This window comes from Malaclemys terrapin, chromosome 9, assembly GCF_027887155.1.
Source record: "Malaclemys terrapin pileata isolate rMalTer1 chromosome 9, rMalTer1.hap1, whole genome shotgun sequence".
Classification (NCBI taxonomy): domain Eukaryota; kingdom Metazoa; phylum Chordata; order Testudines; family Emydidae; genus Malaclemys; species Malaclemys terrapin.
The window spans coordinates 73,518,329-73,545,192 of NC_071513.1; the positions used below are offsets into that span (position 1 = coordinate 73,518,329).

At 43.9% G+C, this 26,864-nt stretch overlaps 1 protein-coding gene across 3 annotated transcripts in view; it reads left to right on the top strand.

Moving 5' to 3' along the window:
• The first annotated feature begins 1,823 nt into the window (after positions 1-1,823).
• The window catches only part of RASA2 (RAS p21 protein activator 2), a 102,797-nt gene continuing 77,756 nt past the window's right edge, over positions 1,824-26,864 (top strand). For 2 of the 3 annotated variants that reach the window (XR_008446299.1, XM_054040498.1), the window contains exons 1-3: positions 1,824-1,994; positions 20,089-20,206; positions 25,814-25,917. Coding sequence is in view for 2 of the 3 variants with exons in the window: in XM_054040498.1 (XP_053896473.1) it covers positions 1,931-1,994; positions 20,089-20,206; positions 25,814-25,917 (286 nt within the window). In the remaining variant the exon portion in view is untranslated. Of the gene's footprint in view, positions 1,995-2,803; positions 2,948-20,088; positions 20,207-25,813; positions 25,918-26,864 lie in introns of those variants that run through there. The other variant, XM_054040499.1, reaches the window with a different exon arrangement.

Below are 26,864 nucleotides of genomic sequence, written 5' to 3' on the forward strand. Positions count from 1 at the left end.
TCCACCATTAGCTTACTAAACCCAGGGTTATGAGTTCAATCCCTGAGGGGACCACTTAGGGGTCTAGAGCAAAATCAATACTTAGTCCTGCTAGTGAAGGCAGGGGGCTGGACTCAATAATCTTTCAGGGTCCCTTCCAGCTCTATGAGATAGGTACATCTCTCTATATTTTTTTAACCTGGTTCACAGGTGGCAGTTTTTTCAGCTTTCCTGGCACAGCCCCACCATATCAGCTTTCTTCTGGCCTCACACTTGCAGCAAAAATGTCAGTGTGAGATTATTATCCCATCATAGTTAGCTGAACTCTTGCATTTAGTTATGGCATTCTGCAGCACCATCTAGGCTTCATAGTGTACAGCAATTAAACAACCGCAGCTGGCCTGATTCAGGCTATAAAACTGCTGTCTAGACATTTGGACACAGGCTGATTTGAGCTCTGGGACCCCATGAGAGGGGAGGGTCCCAGCACCTGGGCTCCAGCACAAGTCTGAATGTCTACATAGCAATTTTTAGCTCCATAGCCCAAGCCCAAGCCCCACGAGCCCAAGTCAGCTCACCCTGACCAGCCACAAGTACACCTCTACCCTGATATAACGCTGTCCTCGGGAGCCAAAAAATCTTACCGTGTTATCTCAAACTTGCTTTGATCCGCCGGAGCACGCAGCCCGCCCCCCCGCTTTGCCGTGTTATATCCAAATTCGTGTTATATCGGGTCACGTTATGTCGGGGTAGAGGTGTATTTTATTCCAGTGTAGATATAGCCATAGGCTACTGCAGCAGATAGTAAAAAAGAAGCACTGTCCTTCAAGAAGCAGCCAGCGAGCCCCAAGAAAGTCCTGACTAATGTCATGCAAAACATTGCCTTGAGCATTTGCAGGGGTTAATGCCAGATTTCCTGGGTATTCTTTTCCCCTGTGAGATTGGTGGTTAAATAAAACTACAAATTCTGTCTTTGCAAAGTGGTTGGCGCTCTAGGGCTGAAGAAGCTCTTTGCACCTATTATTCTTTGTATTGCAGTAGTGCCCAGAGGCTCCATCCCCATTGTACTTAGTTGGCACTGTACCCACATAGCCAGATGGTCCCTGCCCTGAAGCGATTACAATCTAAATCTATGAGCAACAACTGCTGGGGGAGGGTGCGACAAGCCAAGGAAATAATGGGATTATTTTATCCAATTTAAAAAAAGAAGAACAGGAGTACTTGTGGCACCTTAGAGACTAACAAATTTTCATGAGGTTGATGGATTCCCACTCCATACGGCTAAATGCAGTGCCTTGCATAATGACAGGTTTATTCAATTTGTTTACAAGGCGCCCATTCAACGTGCAACCTCGGGGCCAACACAAGGCAAAACCCAGCCCAACCCACTGCAGACTTTTATTTCGGAGTGAAAACCATAAACTTCCCCCACGGTTTTCACCAGAAGCCCCCCGCCCTGCCCACAGGCCTCCCACTCGCCTTCTCGGTACAAGCCCGTCCAGCGCCCACCCTCAGCCCTCAGCCCCCGGCAGTGCGCTTTGACCGGCAGCACCGGCTGGCGGCCCCGCTAGCCCGCGCGCGCTGGCTTTGGGCATGGAGAGAAGCCCCGCCCAGCTGTCCTGAGGGCGGGGCTGTCACGGGCCGCGGGCGTCACTGCACGGGGAGGCCCAGCGTGGCGAAGAGACAGGAACTGCCCCACCCGGCTCGAAGCTCGGCATCAAAAGGGCAGCGGCAGCAGCAGCGCTGAATCGCCCGCGCGACAGAAGGAAATGCGTCTGCGTCTGCCGCTCTGCTGTCCAATGGGAGAAGCGGAGTGGGCGGGGCGGCGCGGCGAGGTGCCGCCTGCCGGGCCTCCGCTCCCTGCCGCACAAGGGACGGGACCGTAGAGGGAAGGGGCAGCCGCCTCCTCTCCTCCTTGTTAGCGCGCAGCGCAGGTGGCGGCGGCGGCACTATGGCGGCCGAGGATGGTGACGGCGAAGGGGTCCGAGTGCTCCAGAACCTGCGGGGGAAGATCTGTGAGTGAGAGAGCGGGGAGGGGAGCGGGGCCTGGGGAGGGGCCGGCCGGGCACGGACACTACGGGGGCCTTTCTGCCCTGGGCTGCCGCACTGAGTCACCGCGGTTGCCCTGGACTTCTCTCCTTCGGTCCTCCCTGTGCGGGCGCTGTCCTTTCTTCCAGGTTTCCTTTTGTCCGCGCCCTTTTCCTGCCTCTTGGGGCCGGCTCCTGCCCCGGCGTGTGGGGCGGCGAAGGGGGAGAGGAGGCGTCTCGGGGTGGGTGGCTTTTGCTCTGCTCCGGAGGGCAAGGGGTTTGAAGGCTACAGGCAACTGGTATCTTAATGGAGGCGCTAACGAGGTCCGGTAGGGAATGGGCAGCTCTGTGGGTGTGGGCATGGGGTGGCACAGGTGTGTGTGGGAGGTGTGGAGGCCTCTCTGGGGTGGGCATGGGCACAAGCAGCTCTGTGGGGTTGGGGTGGCATGGGTGTGTGTGTGGGAGGGGTGGAGGCCTCTGGGGTGTGAAAGGTGGGCATGAGCATGGGCAGCTCTGTGTGGTTGTGGTGGTCTGGGTGTATGTGGGAGCTATGGGTTATGAGCTCTCGTGTTTGTGGGGGGCCTGGGTAGGGGTGGCACTGAGGTATAGGTAGAGGACATAGGGTTGTGTGGGGCAGGGTGGGCATACATGGTGGTTGTAGTGGGATATGAGTGGAGGGATTGGGAATGTGGGGGTAGGGTGGGTATGGATGGGGGTGGTACTGGGGTTCACTCTGGGTATGGGTAGAGGGTTCTGGGTGTGTTTGGAGGGTAGGGCAAGCATGAGTAGGAGATCAGCATTTCTGTCTGGAGGTGGTGGATTAAGTGTTCCGACAGGCTGCTGTCTGGATGCATCTCTGGCAAAGCAGTTACTGAGGCTGCGAGCTGGGTGGATATGTGCAGAGGAAGCTGGCAGTAGGAGAGAGTGAGTGAGTTATTGAGGTAAGGGCCTGTATGCAGTTGAGACAGAGGGACTTGGTGATGAGGAGCATGACTGACACATGCAGAGTCAATTGGCACTGTGGAAGTTGTTCTTGGGAGGAATGGATTTCTGTTTGAGGGCAGAGAATTAGTTATTGGGAGCAGAAATGACACATGCAGAGGAAATTGACATAGTTGAGGGTGCTGTTGAGCAGTTGGAGTTGAGATGCTGCAATGAGTGCACGTTTCAGTGAAGCATTTTTTTTTTTATGCCAACAAACAAAAACTCAGCTCCACAAAACCCTAGGCATAAGAGTCTATTTGTCAAGCAAATCTTGCGAAATTATTGATGTAGCAGGAAGTTGGTACAAGGCTACTCTGGAAACAGTAACTTGTGTTAATGTGGGGTGGGAGGGGGGAGAGAGAGAAACAGAGTCAGATTTTTGTTGGTGGATGAGGAAGGGCTATCCTAGCTAAAGCTGCGAAAATTCAGTAACCTGGAAAACCAAATGATGAATGCCCTAAGACATCCTGGGGGCGGGAGGGAGGGTGAAGAGGGAGACAGATAATGTGTGATGCGACCGACAAGGACTTCAAAGCAGCTAAGAGAAGAAACAGGATGTGTGGTGGCTTCCTGAGGGGTTATCAAAATGCATTCATACAACTCAAATGTAACCCATTTATTTCCTTTCTCACGCATTTAATCAATCTCTTTCATACAGTAATTAATGAGAATGAAATGCAGTATTATTAAATTTGGCAATGGAGTAGAATTATGGATCTATTATAAATATGTTTTGGATTTATCAGTGTTAACTCAAATGGTAAAATACAAACAACAAAAATTTAGAGAAGAATTCTACAATGTAACATCCAATTCTGCAAAATCATTTAATACTTTTCTCCCCCCAGGGAAAATGTTATACTGTATTAAAATTCACTTAGCTGTACAAAATGTATTTGTATTTACTTAAAAGATGAATGTAGAGGGCTAGAACTGTCATTACACAGAGGGTTCTTGATTTATTTTATCTGTTTGTGAGTTTTATATTCTCACAAGAAGTAATTCTTCTGCTCTACTCCGCACTGATTAGGCCTCAAGTGGAGTATTGGCGCCCAGAACTGGACACACCTTTCAGGAAAGATGTGGGCAAATCGGAGAGAGTCCAGAGACGAGCAAAAAAAAAATGATTAAAGATCTAGAAAACATGACCTATGAAGGAAGATTGAGAAAATTGGGTTTGTTTAGTCTGGAAAAAAGAAGACTGAGAGGGGACATAACAGTTTTCAAGTACATAAAAGGTTGTTACAAGGAGGCGGGAGAAAAATTGTTCTTCTTAATCTCTGAGGATAGGACAAGAAGTAACGGGCTTAAATTGCAGCAAGGGAGGTTTAGGTTGGACATTAGGAAAAACTTCCTAACTGTCAGGATGGTTAAGCACTGGAGTAAATTGCCTAGGGAGGCTGTGGAATCTCCATCACTGGTGGTTTTAAAAGCAGGTTAGACAAACACCTGTCAGGGATGGTTTAGATAATATTTAGTCCTGCCATGAGTGCAGGGAACTGGACTAGATGACCTCTCGAGGTCCTTTCCAGTCCTATGATTCTATGATATGAAATATGCATCTCCATGGTTTGTAAGCACCATATGGGGTAGACTCTTCTCTTAACTTTTGATTTCTGTATTTCATTCTGCAAATTAGTTGTAATACATAAACATAAATTGTGATATCTTGACAATTTAACTGATTTTTTTCAATAAATATTTGAGAAATCATTTATTGTCAAATATTAAAGTCAGGAAACCTTAATTAAAAAAAAAAGATATATAATTATGGTTGAATTTCCTATTAAATTAAATTTTGAGTAAAGAGCATACTTTGAAAGAACCCAAGTGCATTCCCAAACTTGATGTCTGAATTTGACCTTTGTCAATGGAAGACCAGGTCATGAGGATAAGACAGTGTCCTGTGTGGCTGGAGTCGGGGAGAAAAGGGAGGAGATAGTATTACTGAAAGGCTGTTGCCTAGTTTTGCATGCTCAAGAGGCAAAATCTTAAGGTTTGGTTAGGTTGTAGTATTTTTCTCTCTTGAGATTTCAGGTGTATGTAAATTGATTCAGAAGTAAAGTAAAAACAGCTTTTCTTGTGATACTTTGGTACCACCAGTCCTGGTAAGGATGTGAAATGGAAAAGCAGTTAAATGTTTAATTCTCTTGAGCCTCACAGGATCACTTTTGAGTCTTTGTGGGATGGAAAACAGAGTGGCTTTTATTTTGTTGTAACCAATATATTTAATCCTGATGATTACCCCCCCAGATTTTACTTGCAACTAATAACACCATAGTTAGAAGGGCTTTACACCATGGAAGATTTGCGGATATTTCTTCCTTAACACTCTAAATCCAATTACCTCTCACATATATTTGATGATTAGAAAGTAATACGTGAAATTCCTTAAAATTGGTGTTGAAATGAGTTTGTTTCCTCTCAGACCATATGTTCTTAATTCACCCCACAGTGATGTTGTAACTGAATTTAATGGTAGTCATTTACATGGCAAATAAACTCAGTATTATGACTTCTGCAGGATTCACACAATACAGGGAATACAGTTTGGGATGATGGGTCAACAGGTGTAGCCCTTTGCGAGAAGAGTTGTTTGCAGGTGAACCTGATGGAACGAGGTGCGGACATTGCAGTGTGGAAGGAGCATTGTAAGCTAGAAAGAGGTGAAGGCGGGATAACTGAGGTGAAGCTGGACTTTGCAACCAGGGAGAGGAAGAGTTGAGATGATAGTGTGTTGTTGGAAAAACTTTGTATTGTGATGGTAACTTACAGTTTTTTTTCCTAAGTGAGTACTGGATGTTTATTATATTAATCTTTTGTATACATTGTTGTTCCTTCCACATTTCTGGGTTTTTCCTTTATAAAGTTTGAAATTTAAGGTTATTTATTGTGTTGGCTTGCATCTGCCTCTCTTCACAGTTGGCATAGCCTAGCTGAGGCCTGGGTCACAGTTGGCATCGTGAACAGGATAGGAAGAGTTCAAAGCAGGAGATAACCTTCTTAGAACAACAGGAGTCACGGTAATGCAGGGGAAAGGTCGACAGGAGGGCAACTCATACCGGCACCCCTAACCATGCCACATTTCTTTGGAGCATCTTTGTTGCCTAGATTTTTCTAGAGAAGACTATTGGGGAATTTAAGGCTGCTTCAGCTGATGTTCAGATTGCATAAGCTGCCAGAAAGACAGAAAATAGAGATTCTGTTGGGGCAATTAGAGGATGCAGCTAAAAGGGAAGTGCGAACATGGCCGGAAAATGTAAAAGGGACTGTAGAACAGGTATTTGGAAGGCTAGGCTGTATGTCTGACATTCATACCTTGTCAAAACTAAAGCAGAGGTTGTTCTGCACAATCCAGAGTCCAGCAGAAAGTGTAAGCGAATACACGTTGGAATTACAAGAGGCTTTGCAAGCCATAGAAAAGTTAGAACTACATGAAGTCCAAGATACTGATAAAATGCTAAAGAGCAAATTTGTTGAGGGACTAATATAACGATACTTGATGGAGGGAACTATAACTAAGACAGAATCCAGAAATTTCTTTCTAGACTTTATAAAATTTATAGGATGTAGAGAACCCACATGGGACAGTTGAAGTGTGTCCACAGCATGGATACAAATTTGTCATTGCCTTGTGGCCTGGAGATGGTGGGCGCTGTGTGGTGCAGGCTAGCCAGAAATCAGAGGATGGTAATTCTGGAATGGAAGACACTTTTTCAGAGAGTTTTTAAAAGGAATCTAGAGGATTTGAAGAAAACACTCCACTTAAGGAGAGAAATTCAGCATATGACACTGGATTTGAAATAGGAGTTCCTAGCACCTAGACAATACAGATGCAGGACATGGGGAGTCAGAATGGATATAGGACAACAGATAAGTTTGATCGTGTTGGCAGCCCTATTTGCGGAAGATGCAGTGAGGTGAGACATATAGAAAGGACGTGCATGTCTCAAAATTCTAATGCCATGTCTTGAAACACAATGCCTCGGCAGGGGAGGGGTCAGATCTCAGGGAGACCGAGAATAGACCTGAATGACACAAAGGGCAGGCTTCTGCTATGGGGAGCTGTCCGACTGTGTTGGTTAAGAATAATGGGATAGAAATATGGGCCTTGCTGGATGCTGGGTCTCAAGTTACCACCTTACACAGTTAATGTTTTAGGAAACATTGGACTCTCAATTGGTTGTTGAGTAGCAGGAACAGGGTGAAATTGGTAGCAGGAAATGGTTTGGCTATCCCACGTGTCGGCTATATAGAAGCTGAAATTCAAATTGGAACTAGTAAATACCAGATCAAGTTTTGTGAGTGTGTTTTTTTTGGTAGCAATGTCAACAGTGATTGTTTACTCCCAGTAATCATTGGTATGAATCGACTGCAACATTGTTACGAGAGTGTTGCAAGTATTAAAGCAGTGGTCCTCAACCTTTTTGTGGCCAGTAGCACATTAATGTTTCCAGAAAAGTGTGGCAGGCTCCAACAGTTTATCAAGGCTTATTTTGTATTTGTACATTAAATAATACGAAAAACGTCATATTGAATATTGCATAATATATGAATCCAGAGAGAAGCCGCGAGGACAGAGAACACAGACGCCCACAGCCCCGGAGTTCTCGGTCCCCGGCAGGCGCGGGGCCGCGGCTTCTCTCCAGCTTAAGCTGCGACCCTGTGCCTGCCAGGGACTGAGAACACCGGCACCTGCAGCCCCTGTCCCTGTCGGGTGCGGGGCTGCAGCTTCTCTCCCCTGGTGGGCACTAGGCAGGTGCACATAAATGCCCTGGCAGGCGCCATGGAACCTGTGGGCACCGTGTTGGGGACCACTGTTTTGATGAGGGAAGCTGCTAACCCTGATCCTTTAATACAAAGTCTTGAAGAATATTAGACCTATACTAAGTTATCAAAATGTTGCTAGTCAGTATGGGGAAAGTGAGAATAGAATATCTGCATCCCATCAAGCAGCACCCAAATAAAGAAACCATTCTAATTTGTAAAACAAAAGTTGGTCTACAAGGTCAGATTGTATTGCTTTACAGAAGCCTTGTTTAGGTAAAGGAGATGCCATGGTGGAAGTCTTTTCACAGTGAAAAAATAATTGGTACCTGTTAAGATTCTGAATTATGGAGTCAGACCTATGACTCTATGCAGAAATCAGATGGTTGGGCATCTGATGCACATAGGGTAGGAAGACATCTTGGAGCAATTGGTCGAAATTGTTTCCTTGTTTGAGGATGTATCCCAGTAGTATGGTGTACTGTATCTGGGTGGCACACCAAAAATCCGGATGATGTTGAGAGCGCTTTTTCGTGTTTCTTAATCAATTGTACTGATCTTTCTATCTGCTCTGCAGGTGCTGAAGCCATTCCCAAGTCTGTGTCCTTTGTCCAGGTGTATAGATGTATCCCACCATCCTGGATCTCTTGTCTGCAGGTGTCCTACCTCCCCAACCTGTTCCTTGGAGCCCAAGATATCTTCCCAACCTTTGCCCATCAGACACCCAATGCTACCAATTCCAATAGACCTGGGGTGGGCAAACTATGGCCCGTGGGCCAGATCCAGCCCCTCAGGGCTTTGGATCCGGCTGCAGGATTGTCCACCGTGGCACTGTGGGCCCCACGCCACTCTGACACCACTTCCTTGCGGCCCCCAGGTGGGGGGGACACAGGGCTTTGTGTGTTGCCCTTGCCTCCAGGCACCACCCCTTGCACCTCCCATTGGCCAGGAATGGGAGCTTTGGAAGAGGTACCTGGAGGCGCAGCAAGGGCAGTGCACGCGGAGTCCTCCGTCCGCACACCCCTAGGGACCGTGGCGCTTCCTGGAGTGGTGCGGGGCCGGGGACAGGGCAGGCATGCAGGGAGCCTGCCCTGGCCCCAGTGCGTGCTACTGCTACCCTGGAGACTGAACCCCTCCTGCGCCCCGCCCCCGAACCCCCTGCCCTGAGCCCTCTGCCGCACCCCTCCTGCACCCCAACCCCTGAATTGAGCCCCCTTCGCAGTCTGCACCCCTCCTGCACCCCAATCCCTTGCCCTTAGCCCCTTCCCGCACACCACACCCCCTCCCTCACCCCAACCCCCTGCCCCAGCTCTGTATACAATTTCCCCACCCAGATGTGGCCTTCGGCCCAAAAAGTTTGCCCACCCCTGCAATAAACCATTAAGAGTTTCTTTTGGATTAGGATGAAGGAAGACAACATCCAGTGGTGTCAGAACTGTGAAACTTGCAACCTGAAAAATAAAATTGGCAGTTTTGATAGAGCTTGGTTGCATCCTATTGATAGCAATGGTCTATTGGAATTGGTAGCATTAGATAATTTAAAATTGGATGGGATGGAGTTACATATGTGCTTATCATGACTGAAATTTGTGGTGGAGGTTCCTGTGAAGGATTTGTCTGCTCAGAGTATAGCCCAGGCCTTCTGAATCCATTTTGCAAGGCTTTATGGTACACAACAGAAAAGTTGAGTCAGGGAGCTGGGTTTGAGTCCCAGTTGTTAAAGAACATTGTACACTTTATTAGAGAGGCAAGATGGGTGAGGTGATGTCTTCTTTTGGGCCAACTTCTGTTGGTGAGAGAGGATGTGACTACACAGCAGCAAGACACCTGCGGCTGGCCTGCGTCAGCCAACTCCGCTTCATGGGGGTTGGGTGCAGGGCTGTTTCGTTGCTGTGTAGACTTCTGGGCTCAGGCCGTAGCAGCAGCTGACTCCCCCAGGCCTCCTCCCCCCTGGCAGGGGCTGGAGCAGCCCCCAGGCTTGTCCTGCAGCTGTGGTTCTGCCTCCCCTCCCCACTCCACCCACAACGCCTCCCCCCTAAGGTATTAATGGCATAAGTAATGGACCGTGATTTTGTTTCTTTCCCGTGACCTGTCAATGACTTTTACTAAAAATACCTGTGATTAAATTGTAGCCTTAGTAATAAGCTATAAATCCAGTGTCCCTGTTCAGTCCAGGGTTTTTGGTGTTTAGCAGGGTAATGAATTTAAGCTCTTGGGCTCAACTTTTGAAAGTGTTGTGCAGGGTTCCTTTGAGGATAACTGGTAGGTCAGATACAGAGTGATTGCTTTGTGAAAAGTGTTCACCCACAGGTGATAAGGTGTTTTTGTCTCTTATCATTTTCCTGCTTGAGCTTATATAAGAGTGTAGTGATTGTTTGGTTTTCACCACATAATTATTTCTGGATTTAGTGCACTGGATGAGGTATACCACATGTTGTGATAGGCATATGTAGGCCTCATGGATTTTGAAAGATGGGGCGGGTGGTGTTGATCATTGTAGCAGTGGAAATATGTTTGCAGGTTTTATATTTGTTCAGGCAGGGTCTGGTGCCCCTTTGAGTTGGTGTGTCCTGGTCTGTGGGAAGCTTGCTTCTGATGATGAACTTGGAAAGGTTGGGTTCTTTTTTTTTTTTTTTTTTTTTTTTTTAAGGCTGGAAGAGGGGCTTCAGGAATAGGTCCCCATCAAGTATGGGTTGTAGTTGTTTGATGCCCAGTATGGGTTCCAATGTGAGGTGTAGGCGACATCTAGGGGTGCGTGTTCAGGGTTTTATTTCTGTATTGAAGCAAGTTCTTTTGGGGTATTTGCGTGGCCTGTTCTGTGACCTGATCTACTGGTGTAGTGGAGTGTCCTTGTTTGGTCAATGCAGTTTTAAGTGTGTTAAGGTGTATATCTTGGACTTTATTCTGTGGTATCTAAGGCCTTGTCTACACTGATACTTTACAGCACTGCAACTGTCTCACTCGGCTATGAAAAAACACCCTCCCTGAGTGCTGCCAGTCTCAGTGCTTTAAAGTGGCTGTGTAGACAGTGCACCAGCACTGGGAGCTATTCCCCTCATGGGAATGATTTTTTTTTTTTTACTGTGCTGGGAGACCAGCGCTGGTGCTGTGACTGCACAGCTACGTTAAAGTGCTGCCGAAGACATACCCTGAGTATCTGGCTGTAAATTGGGGTGGTTATTGTATCTGTAAAGGTAGGTGCAGTTAGCCATGAGTTTCTTGTATGTGGTTGTCTGTGGGGTTCCATTGTTGAAGCTGATTTTGGTGTCCAGGAAGTTGATGCTAGGATGGGAGAATTCCAGAGAAAGTTTAATGGATGGGTGGTGCTTGTTGAAGTTGTGGTGGAAATCTATGATTGAGTTTAGGCAGTCTGTCCACAGGAGTATTAAAATAACATCTGTGTCTCAAGTATAGAATTGGTTTTGTAATGCATTTTGTCCAGAAATTCTTCAAGGTGGCCTATGAAGAGATTAGTGTATTGGGTAGCTGCCCTAGTTCCCATGGCTGTTCCCATGGTTTGGAAAAAATATGTGTTTGAATGTAAGATTGTTGTGGGTGAGGATGAAATGGATGAGTTTGGCAGTGTGTTGGGGTGGATATCTGAGGGTTGTACAGTGTCTTGTAAATATCTGAGGCAGGCAGCTATGCCATCATTGTGAGGGATGTTGGTGTATAGGGAAGTAGCATCCATGGTGGTGAGGACAGTGTTCTGAGGGAGGCTGTTAATATTGCAGAGTTGGTGGAGGAAGTCAGTTGTGTCCTAGAGGAAGCTGGCCCTTTGTGTGGTGAGTGGTTGGATACTTTATGGCAGTCATAAAATGAAAACCGCATATTATCTGCAGACAGATGTGTGAAAAAATTAATCTGATTATAATTGGGGCACAGAGCATCTGACTGGTGAAGTTGACCATTAGGATGCTGACAGAGGGAATACAGTTTAGGTGCCCCAGGTCAGAAACTATCATTCACAGGTGGACCTGCTAGAAAGAAGTGCTGTTATTGCAGTGTCCAAACAAAGGAGCATTGTAAGCTGGAGAGAGAGGTGAAGGTGGGACAGCTGGGGTGAAGCTGGATTTTGCAGCCCTGAAGAGGAGGAGTTGATTCCCTCTTGGGGTGTCAGTTTGTTGCTGAAAAACTTCTTTTATTGTGATGATTTACAGTTTGTTTTCCTAAGGGAGTATTATTACTACTATGCTGTTTATATTATTAAAGGGAGAGGGGGACCAGAAATTTAGCAGGAACAATAATATACATTTTAAGATTATCTCTGTTGTGTTGGTTTGTCTGCCTCCATGAGCGCCGGCAGCTTTTCTGCCATCCTAGGCGGCAGAAGGTCCCGCCCCGAAATGCCGCCCCCCACAGAGGCAGCTCAAGGTCCCGCCACTGAAATACTGCTGCGGTCGCCGCCCCCCTAACTGTAGTGCCCTAGGCAACCGCCTAAGTCGCCTAATGGGTTGCACCAGCCCTCTCTGCCTCTCTTCACAGTAGCCATAGCCTGGCCGAGGCCTGGGTCACTGCATTACCTCAGACAAGACTACTTTCAGTAGTGGATGTAGTTTGTTCCTGTATGGCTAGTTCAGTGCTTTTGGATTCTTTGGAATGAAAGGTGTTATGTTTAAATATTAATTCATTTAAATCTCTTTATTTCAAGCTGCCATGTTTAGAGGAAGCATTGAGCATTGCATGTATGAACGCAACCCACGATACTTTCTGCTGAGTGAAACTGATTTTAATTTTATAATTCTGGTCTGTCTTACTCAGTAGTAGAAATTCCTTATCTTCCTCTGCTTGATCCATTGCAAATGCATGTCACTTGATAAAAGGATTCCATCATTCTGCTTGGCTAAGATGGCTCATTAGGTGCCGAGTACAGACTTGTTGGTTGTTTTGCTGCAATACCTACATTTAACAGGTTAAGGAACTAGTAGATGAAAGCATGTACTGTCTCATGGATGTTGCAGTTTGGCTATGTAATCCACCATCTGTCCTACGTTTCTGTTTTTGTTTTGTTTGAAAGCAGCCTCTGGGTATGTCTGCACTGCAATTAAACACCTGCAGCTGGCCCATGACTCCGGCTTGAGCTGTAGGACTGTAAAACTGTGGTGTAGATGTTCGTGACCTGCAGGTTTATGGCCCCCCAGCCCAAGTCAGCTTACATGAGCTAGCTGCAGGTGTTTAATTGCAGTGTAGACATACCCTATGTGGCTGGTGAGGGTAGCTTGCTTTCTTGGTGTTTTCCGTGGTCAAAGCTTAGAGTCGTACTGGTAACAGTGCCACTATATAGCAGTATGTACGGGAACTTCTTTTCACTTCTGCACATTCTGTGTGGCTTGGAATCAGATAACTCCAGTACTTATTGTACCTTCACACCACTGTGCCTGTGTACTATTGCACCAAACACCATAGCAGGAAACGCATTCACAAAGACGTTCACAAACCACAGTAATGTTAAATATGCTAACACTGTGCAAAGCAGTGCGTATTAGTGAACAGGAAATAATATAGAGAGCTAGTATTTTGGGGCTCTTGTTTCCATGTGCTATGTTGTAGGGAGCAATGTTGTTGTTTGTGCACAGAGTTGCTATCTGACTGGAGGCACAGCCACTTGTTTGTTAACCCACATAGCTGCTGTTCTCCTCTTCTCTGACCAGCTGTCACATTTCAATTGCCACAGAACCTTTGGACTCTAACATTTTGCCTGATTCCTGTAGGGCCCAGTGATGGCTGAACCTGGTCTTATTCTGAACAAAAAGAGCACTTAACCATGATTGTAGCTGTTTCCATCGCTTCATGCTGACTCAATAGACATTGCAGGTTTCAGAGTAACACAGAGAGAGAATCCCATAAGATTTGTGTTGGTGTGTGGGTGGCAAATGAAGGGTGTGTGATGTTGTGAGGGGCTGTGTGTTTGGGGTTATTTTGTGTGCTGGTTGTGGTGGTTTTGAAGAACTATGGCAGTTGGGCCATATAATCCACCATCTCTGGAGTCTCCCTCTGGCAACCAATGAAATAGTTGCATGCAAATTAGCTAGAGAATAAGGGTGTTGATTGTATTACTTCTATGGTCTAGGACTCTTGGTATAGCATAAATGCATACCTTACTGTAGCTGTATACTTTAAGTGTAATCAGAAAGTCAAAATGGCTGAAAAATTAATAATTGGATGGTATCAGACGATGAAACCTAGTGATGATTCAGCCTGGTGATAGTCTGAACCAAAAAAGCTCTCAACCTACATACAGCTTTGTAGCAGTTTCCATTGCTTCAAACTGACGGCACATACAGTGGTGTTGTAGCTGTGTTGGTCTCAGGCTATTGGAGAGACAAGGTGGGCAAAAAGAAGAACAGGAGTACTTGTGGCACCTTAGAGAGTCTCTAAGGTGCCACAAGTACTCCTGTTCTTCTTTTTGCGGATACAGACTAACACGGCTGCTACTCTGAAAGGTGGGCAAAGTAATATATTTTACTGGAGCAACTTCAGAAGAAGAACTCTGTAAGCTCAAAAGTTTCTCTTGCCAAAAGAAGTTGGTCCATAAAAGATATTACCTCACTCATCTTGTTTCACTAACTGTACAGACATTTTAGGCTTTAGAGTGACATTGTGATAATCCTGGAAATTTATAGATAATGGGGTGCTAGTAACGACTGTTATTTCTGATACTTTGTCACAATGCTAATACTACTAACTCTTGCAACCTGACACTAGTATGGGGATTTTGAATTCTATTTAAATGTAAGAATTGTTGCTTGATCAGTGTTCCAAGCTTTCCCTTAATTTTATTTAATCTGTTTTATATAAAAAGTACATTATGAAGTGGGACAGCTTTAGGTACTGTGTAGGAGCAAAACCTAATATTGCTTTTATCCAAAATGCAAGCCCATTATAGCATACATAATTAGTCTTGATTTTTTTTTTTTTATATTCAGTATTTTCCCTGAACTGAAAACTTGAGTGGTTATCAGGGTGAATAAAAATGATTTTTTTATATAAAAATATATTTAAAAAAAATTAGGAAAATGTTTATTTCAATCAAGTAATTTTTTTCTTTTTAAAAATAAACCAATTAAAGTTAGTCTGTCATAATTACAAATGTCTTTTAAGGTTGAAATGTACTAAATCTATTAAAATACTTTGAATTTCTTTTAATTTAATCTCTACATGTCTGCTTCTGAAGTTTTAAGGAAAACTAGCCACTCAATTGCTGCAAACAGCTGGAGTCAGAGTGTTAAAATGCTAAATGAGATTTTGGCAGCAGTAACCTCTGCAGGTGCAGAATTTTCTTCATTTCAGTTTGTTCAACTAGTTCATTCAAAGTTGAGAAACTTATTGGGAATTGAAAAAGTAGGAAAGCTTGTTTTCCTCTTCCAATCTATGAATAAAAATTAGGTGTTAGAGGATGAGATCTGCTAGTTCTAAAATGTAGAAGGACATGGTGACTAGAAATTATTTATTCAATTCACTAAATGGCAGAGAATATTTTGGTTTTAATAAATTTGTTAGTTTATCAAGACGTTTTATTTTTAAAATTTTCTTATGGATTTAGCATATTTTCAGGTAATTTTATTTAATTGATAATTTTAAAATGCTGGTTCTGTGCATTTTAATTGAAGTCCAGTTTCCATCCAAATTTAATTTGACACACCCCTTGAATAAAAAATAAAGATCCACTAGATAAATGTGATTCACCATTTTCCAGCATAATAAAAAAATGTGTAAAACCCCATAGGTATATTGAGTCTTAAGTTTGTAATTATTTAAGTGTATGTATGTGTGGCAGGCTGCAAATTGACACATTTTAATGGTGTCCAACCAATAATAACTAATCTTTCTTTAAGAAAATAACTAAAAAGTATGAATCTAAAACAAGATTAAAATTGAGGATTTAAATCGAGGTTGCTACTTGCTGCTTTAAATTTCTATTAAAATTGGTGATTTTAAATCAATCCACCTTGGTGGCAGTGAAGCAAGTTTCAATTTCTTGAGAATTATAAAATTGCACCTTATTTTGAAAAGCAATGAAAGGCAGGTTTGGACACAATTTTATTTTGATATTCGTGTGAAAGATATCACTAAAAACATTAATCTAAATTCACCAGAAAAGCAGTATGTTACACACATTATTTGTCCTCAATAGTTAATTTCAGGCACCAGACCAACCTGACTGATGAATTGATATTAGACAAATCAAAATAAATAAAATGTTACTATACTGTGCATTTTATTTTTCACTATTTGGATCATTGTAGTATTTTTCACAAATTTGAATGATAAATTCAGCATTTTGGATGTAAATTTGGATGTGACATTTTTACAGTTATGGTACATTTCAGCATGGAAACACACTTCAGCTCAGCATATCCCAAACTTTTGAAAACTTTCCTTCAAGAAAAACAATTGCATTCCCTCCCCGTGGAAACCTCATCAAATGGTCTTAAAGGCCTACTACCGATATTATTTGGTATCTCTCCCGTCTTCTGATCCCCTCCATCCCCAAAAGCTAATTCTTTGATCCTTAAGAAATGCTGGTGTAGATCTTCATAATATACTTCTTACATATTTTGGGCAATAAAATAGGTAACCATGTAAACTTTTGAAGTACTATCACAGGCATCCTAAGTTGTATTCATTGACTGAATGAAGATCTCTGCATTGGTTGTACTTCACATTTTGAAGTTTGGGGTGTCTTATTTTTAGGGTATCTTTTGCAAGTGTAACAGCTAGAGACTCTTTAAAGGAAGCTGAGACTTTTTTGTTTTTGTTTGTTTTCTTTGAGTTTGGTGTCATTTTGTTACTCACGAGTGCAGTTGTGCAAGTGATCCCAATGAGTATAAAACCTGTGCACTGCATTGTGTACCCAGATTAGAAATGTTAACTTAAAAAAACCAAAAAACACTCCCTACTGCTCCGCTCCTCCCCCCCCCACTGTACCCTGCCCTATTGTAAAACCAGGCTGCTTTCAGTATTATGAGTAGCTGTACGAAACTTGCAGAGAGAGAAGAAAATCATACATCTTAAAAACCATTAAATTATTTAAAATAGATTTTCCAACATATCTTGATTTTTATTCCTTCATGGATATATACATATATGTGTACACACCTCACAGGCATAGATAGATGTCACTGCCATAAATGGAGTGGTTGCACTAGCTATGTGATGAATCACATGTATCGTGCCTTTGTTTTCCGTGTGCCCATTTGTCTACCTCTGTCATAGCTACATCTAATGCTCTAAAACTATGCAATTTCAAAATGTCCACGTACTTTAACAAAAGAAAAAACCAGAAGTTAAAATAGTGCCAATAATACTATAATATAGATCTATAATTTTTTTAATATGTATATTAATTTTTCAATAACATGTGGCATATTGAGACCGGCTTTTATATAAAGCTTTTAGTGATACTTAGGATGACCTGCATAACTTGCTCTAACTGGTCTACTCATGCATGTATGTTTATTGAGATGTGATATAAATTTTATGTAGTTTCCAAGAAAGGCACTGTAGGAATTGATTACTAGTTTCAATTTCATAGGAGAATCTTTCCCTCAAACAGTTCTAAAAAGTTAGTTTTGATGCTGTATATCAAGTGACATTCTGTCCCTAATGCTGCTTTCTAGGGCTTTCCACATCAGTTGACTGTAACCTTATGATCAGTATTCCTTTTTGGGGTTTTATTAAAACTTGTAACTCCTTAACAATTCTCTTTATGGTAGTTTAGGTTAAGGGACATGTCTGCGTGTGGTTTTTTTAAATGTCATTGACATTCCTGGGGACAGCTACAGAACACGTGCATTGCTGGGAAAGCACGTACCATTGCTGTATCTGAATCCTGACTTGGATAGATCACTTTCTGTTCCTAGTTAGTGATCACTGCAAGACAGCCAGTTGCAATCTTTCGGATGCAGACATTTTGTCCACTTGCAACTGGATTAAGACAAGCAATAACCCTTACAAAATCTTCCAACCCTCCCAGTATGGGTAGGCACTTTTACTTGCATGGACCTCACAGTAGTGACTGTATCTCAAGGATTTTTAAAATAGGTAGAAATTACAGACTTGAAGGAAGATAGATATTGTAGGGAAAATAATCTGATTAGTTTATAGGGTTTGGGGGCATGTGTGGGTGTGAAAAACTTTATTGTGGCGGGAGGAGGGACAACTATTGGGGAGTTGGGGGGTGAAAATGTCTCCGTTTCAGTGCCAAGAGGGAGACAAGACAACCAGCAACAAATTGACCAGGATGGAACCAAGCCAGTTAGCCATAAGGAGAATTGACAGAAATCAAGTCTTTTATGACCTTTCCACTTAACTGAAATCTTGAATGACCTTTTCCCCTGGCCAAATCCCAGAGCCGCTACTGAGTTCTTCAACCTTTTGACCCCATTGACTGCTTACTACTACTAAAAACCCTGTCCTCGATTATCTTTCCAGGCTACTTTCTCTCTTGCTTATTTTTCTGTCGCCCTCTTTCAGAAGGCTATTGGGGGAAGAGAAAAAAACAATACTAGGAAAATAAACTATTGTTTCTTACTGAGAATACATTGATACTGTTAAGTAAAAATTGTTCACGGTTGCATACCAAATGGAGCTTCAGTGATTAAGATCTTCTATAATGAACCAACTTAAACCAGTGTTTATTTTAAAAAACAACAATACTGTCAAAGTTTCAGCCAAATCGTATATTTGTCTTATGACTTGCAGCCAAATCATAACTGAGATGAGACTTCTCTAGGGAAAGTGCACATGTTGCAGGAAGTGGTATTATTGAAGCAGTGTGTTAATGAATCAGTGTTATATTTTTTTTCTGAGTCAGTAGTGAACCATTTCTTTAGTATAGTGTGCTTTTCTGGGAGTTTCCTTTTTCTGGATATAAAACAGCACAGAAGTCCTGTCTATTTGTGATTACCTTAACCATTCCCTACTGTTGCAAAAATTGGTTAATTGATTTCTTTATATATTCACCCCCAACTCCTCAGTAGTGTGTGTGTAAAATAAATATATATAAATAAATGCTATATTAAGTTTTTGAACAAAACAGCTGTGTGCTGCTAAACAGTTGCCTTGTGCCATCCATAGGTAACTCCGTTACAGTAGTGGGTGAAGTAATTTGTGTGTGTATAATACCTTGTGCTCATTTTGGATGAAAAGTGCTATAAATTTGTAAATGGCTGGATATTAATTGCATAAAAAATTACTTGTCTAATAGTGTGACAGGGTTTCTGGGGTGAAACCTGGACTGTGGGACCACAGAGGCCTCTGTCCCACCAACCTGGGATATCTTCCCCCCCACCCCCCACCCCCTCTCTCTGATGCTGTGTCAGGCCTCAAACCTCTTGCAGGTACTGCCCTTACACAGACATTCATAGGCAGGAACACACCCAACTGAGTTACACTCAGCCATTCGTGAACCAACAGAGAAGCTGCAGCCAATTCCCCCTAGCTCCCCAACTTTGCATCCCAGAACTATACTGTCTTGCACTGGTCAGAAGCCTGGCCAGTGCAAGTTCATTACCCAGTCTGTCCCTCCCTTGATGTAGAGAGGACACTCCATTAGCTCTTGTAAACTGAGCTGAGATTTTCCAAGCACTTCAACCAAACACGTTGTTTTAGGTTAAATATAAAACACATTTATTAACTACAGAAAGATAGATTAAGTGATTATAAGGAGCAGGCATAGAAATCAGAGTTGGTTATTTAAGAAACAAGAATAAATTCTCATCGTGACAGATGGTACAAAAAAGGTCACAGATCCTCAATACACAGGCTGGGATTGCCTTCCAGCATGGGATCACCATTCCCCAGTTCAAAGTCTTTCCTCCAGATGTGTTTCAAGGTGTTGTGTGGTGGAGGGAGTGAGGTCCAGTGATGTCACTTCCCCTCTTTTTTTTTTTTTTTATAGTTTCTTCCAGCTTACTGGAAAGATCTTTTTGCTGACATGGGGGTCAGTCAATTTCCCTTTGGTCAAGCAGTCTCCATTGTCTAAGTGTTCTCTCTGGGAAGTCTCCATTGTACATAGTTCCTGGGATAGTGGATTCTTTCCTTGATGGGTATTGATGAGCTGAGCCATTAACCACTGTCTGGCTACGCCATTGTTGTACCTGAAAGGCTGGCTGTGGGTGTTCCCAACCTCACAACATATTTTAGTAACACACACATAGCAAAACTTCATAACTTCACATACAATGATAGTACATACAGTGGTGAATATGGAGGTTCTAGGGTGCTGCTCTGGGGTAGAGTGTTACAAATGGTAAGTCTAAGATTTTAGTGGCTGGTAACCTTATTTTTTTTTTCTCTGTTTTAAAATTACTTCATTGCTTATTAACAGGTGAAGCCAAAAATTTAGTGCCATACTCTGGACCCAACAAAATGAGAGACTGTTTCTGTACCATAAACTTGGACCAAGAAGAAGTTTTTCGTACACAGGTGGTTGAAAAGTCTTTAAGGTACATCTACATTTTTAGACTTAAGTTTCTGTGAAATAACTTCAGCGTTGTACGAGATATATTATCTTGTGCGGTTTTTTTTTTAAACTGTAGTTCTTATGTGCCCCTTTCTTCTCTACATAATACAAAATATTTGCCTAGCTCTGTTTTTCATTCTTCTTGTTTGCTGAGTAGTATCCCATCTACTGTGTGTCTGGTGTATTGTGTTTTTTAATGAGTTGAGGGCTGTGATCTGGACAAAACTGTCTGACTTGTAAATCTTGAGAGTAACTAAAATGAAAACAACTGGTTCAAAAGCACTGCACATGAATTTAAAATAAAGAAATGCCTACTATATTCTGAAAATCCTTGCACAACCAACTTCTTTTGGTTAACTGAACATTCTTCTTCAGGATATTTTCAAGAGAAAGAAGGCTGCACTTGTTCCTTGGTCTCTTCTTTTACTATTTCTGCCTTCTGTATTCATTATTCAGCCTTCAAAGTAGAATTCTAACAATAGTATCTGAATCCTGCAGAACCTGTTCCTAGAGTACAGGAGTTCAAATTTTCCCACTTAATCTTCAGTTTTTTTGTGATATCTCCTGATTTGATATTGAGATCACTCTTGAAAGTCTTGTTTCTTGGATGTGTAACTTATGCTAACATAGTATAGTTCTGTAGTGGCTAGACCAGCCACTTTTCCCGACAGAAGTTACATTGGCATAAAGTTGCTGTGGTTAGTATATCACTTGTGTGCATACCTACTTGGCTTCTTTCATCAGCACGCTGCATACTCACCAGTAGTTTGTTTTGGTGCACAGTGTAGTGCACTATGAGTTGATATCCTAGTGTAAAACTTGCCACCATGCAGCATCCTCTTTTGGCAATGCATGGTGGGGCAGAAACAAGTCGTGTAGAGGTGACTAGGACAATGGGGTCAAGTTCCCATCATGCAGCTTTCTCCACCCCATAATACCATCTCTATCCCATAATTTTCACGTGTATTTAGAAAATCCCGCAAACCTGCGAAGGACTTGTCACCCTTTGCCATTTCTTACAGAAGCATGGAGCTTGCACAGCGCTGCACTCTTGTCCTGAGTATTGCAAGCATAGGACACATGATTGTCTGGTATTTGGAGAGCTGCAAGAAGAGCCACAGGGAACATGACAATTTCCTGGAGGTCAGATTGCTGTGAGACAAAGCGAGGACCAATTCATGATTGTTGATGGCATTCATGGAGCACCCATGAACAGTGGATCACTGCTTCTGGGCCCGAGACACGAACCCTGACTGGTGGGTTTGCATTGTAATGCGGGCTTGGGATGACAAGAAGTGTGCATACTGCTGGGGCTGACCTGAACTGCAGTGGAGTCTCAAATAGGTCCTGATTCATGGCATGGCTGGGTTTTCCTCTCCCCCAGTCGCATGTCCCACTGCCTCTTCTTTGCTGTTCACATCAGGGGCCTGTGACTTAGGCTTCTTGGAGGTATCCACAACCACATGCAGGCTTTCTGCCAATATGGCATGTAGTTCTTTGAAAAATGGCAGATCTGCAGCTTGGCACTTGATCAACTGTTGGCTTTACTGGCCTTCTGGAATGTTGCCATAGTTCCTTTGCTTTCACATGGTGGTGCCATGATGATCCCTGTCATATCCCTTCTCCTGCATCTCTTGTGCAGTTTGCTCATAGATTTCTGCATTTCTGTGGATATCTGTTTATTCTGTAGTTGTTGCATAACCTCTTCAGACAGGCCCAGGAGATCCAATATCTCCTGTCTACCCCAACCTGCAGTGCATCTGGAGTGTGTCAACTGGGCAGTTGTGCACAACAATGGAGAATTGCTAGGTGTGCTTGCCAAGCTGTATAATCACAAAAAGGCACTTCAAAAATTTTGCAGAGCTTTAAAGCGGGGGAGGCACCTTCTGGTCTCTGTGACCCCTGGCAGTCAAGGTCACAATTGTGACCAGAACAGTCAGTGTGAGGCATTGTGGGACAACTGCTGGAGGACTATTAGGCATGGTGTTACCTCTGTCAACCCTACGTTTGCACTTCATCGACCTCCATATATCCACCATGGCTCAACACCACTCAGAAGTGGGGTTACTTTGTCAGCATAATGGAGAGCTTACATTGATGGGAGACGCATTTAAGTGTAGACACATGCACAACTAGGTCGACCTAAGGCAGCTTATGTTGACCTAATTTTATAGAGTAGACCAGGCCTAGGTAAAGTTCTCCTAGTTGCTATATACACTGGAAATAAGCTTCTGAAATCTTGTCACCTATGTTGAAACATAGTGAATGTGCACATTTCTGTTTGTTTAAATATACACGTATACAATAAAGGTTTATAGCCATTCTTTAAGTCCACTGGAACTGTACGAGTTCAGCTGTATTGGCCATGTCAAAACCTTTACAGATTCCGTGCACTTAAAAACAGAGCTTTTCTATGTTAACTTTTATAAGAACATTTATATGGTGGTATCCGAATCTTGTAAGTATCTCTTTAGTAAAAAGAGAGTTCTCCTTTTTAGCCTCTTAATAGAACTACATTAATGAGACCCATTAGTTCCATAGTACAGTTGTGAAGGAGCACTCTACTCACTGCTGGATGACACCTCCTCCTGCTCATTCTGGGGATTAGTGTCGCAAGGTCAACTCCCCTTCCTGCTGTTGTACTCGGCCTCTCTGTCTGCAGCCCCTTTCTTGGTCCATGAATTACTACTCTTCATGTTTCAGCCCTACAGCCAGGTCACTGTATGCATTTTCCCCTTCTGGGATACCAAAGTCTGTCTTCTTATCCCAGGCAGTCTTTTCCCTTCACTGCTTCAGAGTGCCACTTCCTCGGTAGCTGGCAGGGGAACCTGGCCCCGCTCGCTCTTCTGACCTTCTAATCAGCAGCCAACATTTGTTCCCTTCTAGACCTTACTACCTTTCCCTGAGCCCTTTCCTTACCATCCCGCACCCTTCCCGTTTCTGGCTTTGCCAACCTTACTATTCCCTCCCAGGGAGCAACTGCAGGCTACTTGTCTTGGTAGCCCCAAACACTCCTCCCTTCTCCCAGGGAGTCACTGCAGCCCCTCTCTATCACTCAATGGCTTTATAGAAGCCCTGCCTGTTCGTACACAGGTGAGCTTCCTCTAATTAGGGATTTCCTCTCAGCCTTCATTTTCCCAGCTTGCAGCCCAATAGGTAAATTGGCCCATTTGAACACTCCATCACAACAATATCCATAAAATTCATATAAAAGTGTGTGTTTGTGTGTACACAGACACATACATACACACTTAAATTCATAATGGTACTGAAACCAAATGATTCTTAACTAGATTAATAGCAATTGGCACTTAAATCTTATTGATGTATAACATTGTAATATAATTTTCATTTAATTTTTTTCTTGAGAAAGAACTTAAGATCTTGGATACCCATTGAGTATTTCTCCAACACACAACTTGTATTCATAAAATGGAAAAACTTCCTTAAAGGGTTAAGATGGTTACTGTTTCAGTGGAGTCTTTTTTGGTGTCTATTTTTAGTCTGTACAAATCTATGAAATGCCATAAAACAAGCTATGTTCTAGCAGCAAATGAGCTAAAGTGGGATGTATGTTGTTAGACTATTGGTGCATGGTGTGAAGCTTTAGGTAAAAAGTCTACTCTCTTGAAGCTTGCCCCAATAATGTACTAATGCGTATTGTGCCTTATTGCTATGCTAATTTAGAATACCAAATTAAATCAGAAAAAGGCAAATTTGCCGTTCTGTGTTGTACTAGTATTTATTAATTGACCTAATTCTTCCCAATTCTCAGCATAGATCGGGGCGGGCAAAATTTTTGGCCGGAGGGCCGCATCGGGTTTCAGAAACTGTATGGAGGGCCGGTTAGGGGAGGCTGTGCCTCCCCAAACAGGCAGGAGTGGCCCAGCCCCCACCCCCTATCCGCCTGCCCCCGCTTCTCGCCCCTGATTGGGCCCCCCACTGGATCTCTGCCCCATTCACCCAGCTGCTCCCGGACCCCCCTCGCCCCTAACTGCTCCCTGCTGCTCCATCCAACCCTCTCCCTCCTTCCTGACTGCCCCCCTCCCAGGACCCCTGCCCCATCCAACCACCCCTTCTCCCTGACCGCCCCCAGAACCCCCACCCCTGACTGCCCCCAGCTGCCCCATCCAACCCTCCCCCTCCTTCCTGTTCTCCACCCTCTGACCAACCCCCGAACTTCCCTGCCCTTTACCCAACCACCCTCCCCCGCTCCCTGCCCCCTTACCGTGCTGCCTGGAGCACCGGTAGCTGGCAGTGCTACTGCACCATGAGAGGCAGCCGCACCACCCAGCTGGAACCAGCCACACACCGTGCAGCACAGAGCACCGGGTCAGGCCAGGCTCTGCAGCTGCGCTGCCCCAGGAGCTCGCCACCCAGAGTATTACGCTAGTGGCACAGTGAGCTGAGGCTCTGGGGGAGGGGGAACAGCAGGGGAGGGGCCGGAGGCTAGCCTCCCAGGCCATGAGCTCAGGGACCGGGGAGAACGGTCCTGCAGGCCGGATGTGGCCCGCAGCCTCTGGCATAGATGATAGTAAATGGTGTATTAAAGTCATATTGTTAATTTTACAAACAGTACTTCAGTATATTTTACTGATTATTTTACAGATGATAATTAAACCTAAATGACAGCTTTCAAAGAAAATATATTAATTACATGATGATACTACTTTATTTGCTTGATACATCATTAAATATGTCCCACAGGCACTTGTCCAAATTGAGGTCCTACTGTAGTAGTAACAACTAATATAAATTTATGTTGTGGAAATGTCCTCTGGTTAAACATCTCTGGAAAGAAGTTGAGACTAGAATTAAGGTGATTTTTGGAACCTTCAAAAATCAGTCAAGAACTACATATTAGGATATTTACCTGTGAATTTGGGCTTATCAGTACGTGGGGTTCGTGGTTTCTGAGAGTTGGAAAAGTAAATCGGGGCACAGAACAGAACAATGACGTTCTGATCTAGCAGACAAGGAAAGGATCACGTTCTGCCATAGGGATCAGCTACGCAAGTTTGAAGAAATCTGGGTTCCATTTTTTTAGAAATAAGTCTTTTAGGGTACAGGCTTTCTTTTCTGGAAAGAGGTGAATAAATATGTTGAAAGAACCGAAATAATTCCTCTGAAATTTTAGTGCTTGACTTAATTTCTTTTAATCACTTAAATTTACAAATGGCTTTGTTTTAACACTTGAATCTTTGTCATCATAGACCTGAACATCTGTCTCAGTAGTTACTAGTATAATATATCACTAGAATATTGTGGACACAGAAGCAAATGAGTAAACAAAACATAAAAACTCTGGAGCACCTCAAAGTTATTTGGTGAACTGGGAGAGGGAACTGGGAAGGAGTGAGATTTCCCTTCATAACGCGAACATTTTGGAAAATGGGATTCTTGAATTCTGGGGAAGAGAAAAATCTCTCCTGCATGTAACTTAATTTTTTGTGCAACATTACATCTGGGTTAAAAGTTAACTTGCCACATTTTAGCAGATGTTATCTTCTATAAATTCTACAACAAAATATGTTGCTATTTACAGTTACTTTTCCCCCTCTTTTTTTTTTTTTTTTTTTTTTTTCCCCAGTCCTTTCTTTGGTGAAGAGTTTTACTTTGAGATTCCAAGAACATTCCAGTGTTTGTCCTTCTATATTTATGATAAGAGCGTTTTACAAAGAGACCTGCGTATAGGTAAGAACTAGTATATTCTGAAAATAACCTTTACTGTTGAAATTGTGTAAAAGATGTCTCTAGTCTAAAGCAGGGATGGGCAAACTACGGCCTGCAGGCCAGACCTGGCCCTCCAGCCATTTTAATTTGGCCCTTGAGCGCCCAGTGGGGAGTGGGGTCTGGGGCTTGCCCCTCTCTAGCAGGGAAGCAGGGTCGGGGACTGTTCCATGTGGCTCCTGAAAGCAGCAGCATGGCTACCCTCTGGCTCCTACATGTAGAGGCAGCCAGGGGGCTCCGCTCTACATGCTGCTCCTGCCCCAAGCACCGCCCCTGTAGCTCCTATTGGCCGGGAACCACAGCCAATGGGAGCTTCAGGGGCAGTGCCTGCGGACAGGGCAGCATGTAGAGCTGCCTGGTTGTGCCTCTGCATAGGAGCCAGAGAAGGGACATGCCACTGCTTCTGGGAGCCGCTTGAGGAAGTGCTGCCCTGAGCCTGCACTCCTGGAGCCTCCCCCCGTGCCCCAACCTCCTACCCCAGCCCTGATTCCCCCTCCTGCCTTCCAACCCCCTCAATTCCAGCCCAGAGCACCCTCCTGCACCCCAAACCACTCATAGAATCTGTAGAATTATAAAATATCAGGGTTGGAAGGGACCTCAGGAGGTCATCTAGTCCAACCACCTGCTCAAAGCAGGACCAATCCTGGGAAGGAGGGATAGCTGACTGGTTTGAGCATTGGCCTGCTAAACCCAGGTGAGTTTAGTCCTTTAAGGGGGGCCATTTAGGGATCTGGGGCCAAAAAAAATCTCATCCCTAGCCCCACCCCAGAGCCCACACCCCCAGCCAGAGCCTGTACCCCTTTCCGCACCCCAACCACTCGTTCCCAGCCCAGAGTGCCCTCCTACATCCCAAACTCCTCAGCCCCATCCCAGCCCCGATCCTCATCCTGCCCTCCGAACCTTTCAGTCCC